The 6,450-nt window shown below is 56.9% G+C and overlaps 1 protein-coding gene across 6 annotated transcripts in view; it reads right to left on the reverse strand.

Annotated features, from left to right (window-relative positions):
- Window positions 1–3,446, reverse strand: part of LOC105297661 — an 8,327-nt gene extending 4,881 nt beyond the window's left edge. The window contains exons 1-4 of one of the 6 annotated variants that reach the window (XR_002782356.1): window positions 2,780–3,446; window positions 2,077–2,236; window positions 918–1,007; window positions 364–786 (exon numbers count right to left, since the gene is read on the reverse strand). Coding sequence is in view for 3 of the 6 variants with exons in the window: in XM_011368450.2 (XP_011366752.1) it covers window positions 430–619; window positions 918–1,007; window positions 2,077–2,236; window positions 2,780–3,074 (735 nt within the window). In the remaining 3 variants the exon portion in view is untranslated. Of the gene's footprint in view, window positions 1–363; window positions 787–917; window positions 1,008–1,977; window positions 2,237–2,779 lie in introns of those variants that run through there. The other 5 variants (XR_002782358.1, XM_011368450.2, XM_023535614.1 and 2 more) reach the window with 5 other exon arrangements.
- Between the last annotated feature and the right edge of the window lie 3,004 nt (window positions 3,447–6,450).

Raw genomic sequence — 6,450 nt, forward strand, 5'->3', positions numbered from 1 at the left:
GTGTTCGTCTTTATCTCGACACTTCCTCTCTTCCCTTATCATGAAGTTATCATTCCCCTCCGCCAGCCTGTAATCGATGTGCCTTGAATTACCCATCCCCGTAACACGGTGTCAACGAACAGGCCCCACCTTCGCAGAGGGCGTGGCAAAGTCCTGCCCATCAAACTCCCCCTCCGAACTTCGGCCCGTGACCCCTGTGGCCTTAGACTTTAGAACAACAACAAAATAACTGGAACAGGTTTACTTCAAAGGTGGCGCCCTGAATAGAATGTCCCTTAGCTGCCTGTCCTTCCCTGCCCACTCCCGCCCCTCCTCCCCTCCCTCCTGCCCGCCCCCTCCATGCTTCCCCCCACCCTCCTGTGGGCCTCCCGTGTCCTTCCCCCGACCGCCCTTTCCCAGCACTTCGCGGGCTTGAGGTCTGTCTTTGCCTCAGAGAACCCGCCTGATGCTCCCCGCCTTCGGTGGTCCCCCACTTCCGGCCCCCTGCACCCCGAGGCACCTGCTGCCCGGGTCTGAGTCTGCGCGCAGAAGCCCTCTGTCGACACGAGCCGAAGGACTGACGAAGGCGCTTCCCAGGGGGGTCAGGCCGGATGGAAAGCGAAAGGAGAAGTTTGGAGAACTGTTAACCGCATCCTATGCTTTCATCCTATGCTTTCGGTCACGCCGCTGCCTTTGGCGCAGACACGCGGCTCCCAGGAGGCGTCCGGGAGTCGGGCATGAAGCGTCGGTACCGTAAACGGCTCTGTACGGAAATAACCAACCTAACCCGCGTTACGGTTGCGGGTTCTGTCCGTGGTAAATACGGGAACGCTTATTTCTTTTTAGGAGAGGGTGGGCCGGCCCTCCCCACCCCCTCCCCGCATCCGCTCTACTTTCTAATAATTTGTTTTCTCAATGCCCGAGACCCTGTATCTCACCTCTTGGGAAAGGTGTAGAGAAACTGATTCATCTTCTTCTTGCTACGCTCAGGTGACCCATAGGAAAATGCAGAAATGGCCACTGACTTTCTGGATAGAAAATAAATATGCACATAAACAGGGGACCGAAGGTTCCGTGACCCTCGCCACGTAGCCCGGTGCCCAGCGTAACGTGGGAGCTCAGTAAATACGTGCCGCAGGAAGGCTCACTTTGAAATAACACAAATTCTAATTTTTCCCCCTTTTTTCAGCACTGGCTAGAACTCGAATAATAAAATCTCCGGGCTGGACGATCATCTCCTCCAAGTGCCCGTCGGAGGCCGAATTGCGTCTACACCATTTTGGCCATCTCTGCACACTCCGGATTTGGGCAATTTTTCCTTATTTTAAGCCAAAGACCATATTGCAAGTATAGACAAAGTGAGTCTACACGCTTACACTCCCATATTTACAGGCATCCCACCCTTTCCTCCGGGCCGCCCGCCGCTACCAGCAGCACCCCACCCACGTCTGATCTTGGAGTCCCACCCCCACCCACTCTCAATGCTTCAACTACCTCTGCGGCCCCTTCACTGACGACCCCTCCACCTCGTCTCTAAGCCCGGGGCCTCCCCAGGGCTGGGTCCTGGGCTCTTTTGTGTGATCTCTCTGTAAGTTCTCCTGTGTCCCTCGTCCCCATGACGTTAAGCATCTTCAGTCAGCTAATGCTTGGCGGTGGCCGTGACAGCTGGTCCACGCTCCAGCCTCACCTCTCCAATCAGCTCTCGGATATCTCCCCTCGGAGTGCCAACACCTGTCAGACTCCACCTGTGCCCGCCTGCTCCCTCTCCCCGTAACCAGCCTTCCGCCCCCCCCATTCCCACCCCCATCCCACCCCCACCCCACCCCATCACCAGCTGCTCAAATGGAAACCTGGGAGTCCAGCCTCCTTCCTTCTGCCCCGCTCCCCAAATCCAGTTCATCACCAAGACGTATAGATTCTGCCCCCCAAAGATTTCTCTCCTCCCTGCCATCCGTCTTCATTGCCATCACTCAATTGCCAGTCACCAGAACTTCTCACCTCTCGGCCTGCTCTTGCTCCTTCCGTAAAACTCTCCGATGACTTCCCATGGGACCTAGAATGACCTCCACGCGTGATCCGCCCTCCCCGACTCCTCACCTTCCTCCACCGTCCTCTGTGATTGTCACTGTCTGCCACTCAGGCCGTACTCTGGGGCAGACCAGCCTCTTTCTGCCACAGGACCTTTGCACGTGCCGTCTGGGTCCTCCCCTCGGCCTGCTCGGAGCTCCTCTGTTAGACAGCTTCTCTCTCGGAGCACCTGGAGCGATTTGTCATCACATATTTACATACGTATGTGTTCGTCGTATGTCTGCCTCCCCACTATATTCTAAACTCCACGCAATCTGGGCAGTTATCTTTCTCCATGACAATCCCAGCACTTGGGAAAGCTCTTGGCACGTATGAGGTGCTGGATAAATATTTGCTGGGTGAACATGCTGATGATTCAAACGCGCATAGCCAGCCAGTATCTCTCCCACGGCAGCTCACCGGGCCAAACATCGCTATCGGTTCAAAACCGACCTCATTACTTCTCCCCCCGATCTGTTTCTCCTCGAGTAACCTGGGTCTCAGTGAACAGCCCCGGGACCCCGGGGGGCCACCAGCACCCTCATAGCTAAAGTCAAATCAAGTCTCGTCCATCCCGTCTCCTTAACAACGGGCATTTCTGTCCCCAACTCGCCACCGAAGGTTTTGTTCAACCCTCAGGCCTCACACCCTGCTGTCTTCGTGGCTTCTGCCCCTGGGGCTCCCTCCACCCAGCAGGGCTGTCTGTGCCGGGAAAGCAAAGCCCCACACTCACTCTCCTGCGAGAGCATCACTCCTTCACCGCTGCTGGGGGCGGCATCTCCCCGTGGAGGTCCTGGACCTCTCTCCGTCGCACTTGTCTGTTTCCCAAGAGAGGGGCGGCTTCCCCGGCCAGCGCGTTTGGGAGAAGGGACGGGCTGCCCTCTGTATGCCGTGCCCTGCTCCCCATGCAGGCGGCTTTCTACCTTAGGGGAGAATTGGCAAGTCCACTTGGCGAGGAAACCTGGCAGGGCCAAGCGTGGTCTGTGACATCCTCTATTAGGTAATAAAAAGGATGCTTCGGTCTCCATCCGCCTGCCTCCTCTTTCTCTCTGTCACACTAGAAAATGGGAACCACCTTCCCGTCTGCCTGGAACAGCAGACATTGTCAGTTCAAAGGTGTGAAGCACTTAGAAAAGCAGCTGGCACAGAGGCTCTTCAGAAATGAAGGGTATCGCCATAGTCGTTAAGATAAACTTCGATTATCAGCCCCGGAAAACCTCAGCCAAACCCCAGCTCCGGGGGCCCATGCAGAGACCGGCAGGGGTGCTCACGCAGTGGGAGACACCCGTGATTCACAAGCAAGCCCCGAAGCCACTTCGCCAGCCACTGGAACCGGGCCACGGTCCTCCCCAGCCAGAGCGGTTTGGGAGTCCCACGTGTCTGAGGGGGCTGCTTCCCGTTTCCTTGAAGACTGCAGTTCGTTTAATCTGCAGTGAATCAAGGCCATGACTCAAAGCCCTTGTCAACTTCTGATTAGTGTGTTCCTCCTCCCCCTCCTTCTGCCTCCTCCTCTTCCTTCTTCCTCCCAGCCAAATCCAGACCCGCCAGATCCACCTCTGAAAGGTTCCCAAACTGTCCCCTCCCCCGGCCCCCTGGCTCCTCTGCAGGATTCACTATCAAGTCCCTATTCCACTCCTTCCGACCACCCCTCCCCCGCTCCGCAGCCAGAGGCCCCTTCGTTCTTGCCGTCCCTGTCCCCATCCTGGAAATGGCAAAACTGACGCTGGCTAATTTAGACAGAAAGACGATTTACTGGAAGGATATCGATGGAGCAGCAACCAGCAGGAAGGCTCAGAACCAGACGGAAACAGATCTATGCACACGTGGTATCGGGTCGCACTCTGGTGCCACGCTCACCCGAGGTGTAACCACAGCCGGCGAACGTACAGGGGGCCTCTCTACAACCCCTGTCATTGGCTGTGGATCTATATTTATTTCAAAATTTAAAAAGCGTTAAGGAAAGACACACAAGGCAGGAATGGGTTGCGGACGCTGCCTGTGGAAGGCAGCCCGTGCCAGCCACACTCACGGGTCCTGTGCAGGCACGAGGCATCGCCTGCATCACCGCCACCGGCCAAATCTCCCCACTGGCCGTGTTGCACGTGTGCCCTGCACGAGCCTCTGATCAGCCAAGCCCGAGCCTCAGATCCGTGCCCTAAGCCCAGGGAGGAAAAAAGTCTCATCCCTTCACGCTTCTCTGCAGGCAGGCGATGGCTGCCTCCCTCCAAGGCTCCCGGCTGGGTGGGTCAGGCCAAACAGATGAAGGAAGCCAAAGAGAAGGACCAAGTCCTCTTCGGGGAGAGTCCGTTCCCCCACCCCACCCCCGCCTGGGTAATTCGCACGTATCTTTGGCATAGTGGCGTGGTAATGCCCGCATCGTCATCCATTCATTCATTTATACATGCGTGCACACGTTCGCCCAGCAGGTATCAGGTGCCCGGCTGGGGCCAGCTGTGCGGAGGACACGGCGAATGGCAGAGCGAGCAGCAGCCCGCCCTCCCGGAGCTCCGTCCTGGCCTTCCTCCCCCAGGCAGGCTTCCTCCCTCCTCGCCTGAGGATGTGGCCTTGACACAGGAAGGAATTCTGCTTTGCGGGGCTCCTGGCTACGTGGCTCCTTTGTCTGCGGCATCCCCCAGCCTCTCGCCCTGACCGTTTTGAAGTTTCTCTTTCTGTTGTGCTTTGCGTTCCTGAGATTCATCTTCACGGTGTCGTGGGTCTCTCCTATTTGTCCGTGACTAGGTGACCAGCTTTGCTTTTTAGGCACCTGTCCCTTGAAAGCCCCCATGGAATGATGTCGACAGTCACCGCCCAGTTTTCCCTCCCTGCGAAGAAAGTCATTTGTAAATTCCGCAGTTAGAATTTCCAGCTTTTCTGAACTCAGCTCCCCTTTTGAGATGCTCGTCTTTGAATCGCAAGCCTCTCCAGCGCCTTTTGAGATCTCCCAGGCCAAAGGTGAAAAATACACCCAACCCCGCGCTGTCCTTCCCGATACCACGAATGCGCAGGTGGCGTGGCTGCTTGCTTCTGGGTTCCTGTCGTTTCTACTTGGCTGACAGCCCCTCCGTATGGTGGCCGTCCCAGGAATAGCTCTCTTGAGACATAAAATTGTTAATAAGTCAAGTATTCGTCAGAAGCCCTCACAACCTAGTTTCCGCATAGCAGCAAAAATGGCCATCTCAAAACATGAGGCAGTTTATGTCACCTCCCTGCTGAAGGCCTCGAAAGCCAAGGTCAGCCTGCATCGTTCCTCCTCTGTTCTTTCCATTCTTTGACTTCGGCCGACTCTTTCCTGCCCCAGGACCTTTGCAATTGCTGTGTAATCCTCTCCTCTTTGCTTGACGCGCTTCTTCGCTTCCTTTAGGTCTCGGGAATGAAAATCTCACCTCCTCCAGGAGGCTTTCTCTGATTGCCCTCTGCTCTCCTCCATCTTAGCCCCCGGCTTCTTCAGAGTACCTAGGTCAACTTGCAATTACTGTATTTATTAGTCTGTTCACTTGTTGGGCTTTTTGCTTGCTTCCTGCCGTTGAGAAGTCAGGCCCAGGAGGGCAGGCACTGTGACATCCGCTGTTCGTCACTGTGTCTCCAGTCTCTACCCCAGTGTCTGGCTGACGGCTGACGCTCAACGGACTTCGGTGGGTGAAGGAAGCTGATTTACTTAGAGCCTCCCAGCAGACGTCACTCCCAGACTCCGCTCTCTGCCCGTTTGGAGGGGGGGGGCTCTGTCTGAGATGGGACAGAATTTCTGCTGGGTCCAGAAAGTCCTTTTTCTGCTACGACGACAGCTAGCTCTGTCCTTGTCTCCTCTTCAGCCCAGTCGCCCTCCCTCCGGCATCCCTCAGACTCCTGGCCGGTCCTCTCCGTTTGGCATGGGACATGCTCTTGCACGGCCTGCTTCATTCTGTGAGATCCGACTTCCGGGCCTGTCCTAACTGTTCCCCGGTGAATCACCAGGCACTTCCTGCCCTCCAGTTCTTTCTATATGACAGTGCTGTCCTCACAGCAACCCAAACCATCAATTCCTGGGACTTCCCTCTCCCCAGTAGCCCGCTCCAGGCGTGCCGGGAGCGCAGCCGGATCTTGGGCCGAGGCGCTCCTGTCCCTGTCTCGCGTCCAGCCAAGAGCCTCCTCATTCCGGTGTCTGAGGATGTGCAAGATGCAAGAAGTCAAAATCCAAACCACCGGTCATCCTCCCCCTCCTCTTGCCTTCCAGCTGTACCGACGTCGGCAGGAGGCAGTCGGGGAAAGGCCACTTCTGCCCCAGCCCCGATGGCACCGCACTGATCAGTGGCCACTGGGCGGACAGCGCAGCGGGCGGGCGGGCAGATGGCCGCTGCAGGTCACGCTCTGGGGAGACGGCACCCCTCCCACGCCCATGTCAGGTCCAGTCGTCCGGTGCTCCCCTTG

This window comes from Pteropus vampyrus, unplaced genomic scaffold (genome assembly GCF_000151845.1).
Source record: "Pteropus vampyrus isolate Shadow unplaced genomic scaffold, Pvam_2.0 Scaffold142, whole genome shotgun sequence".
Lineage (NCBI taxonomy): Eukaryota > Metazoa > Chordata > Mammalia > Chiroptera > Pteropodidae > Pteropus > Pteropus vampyrus.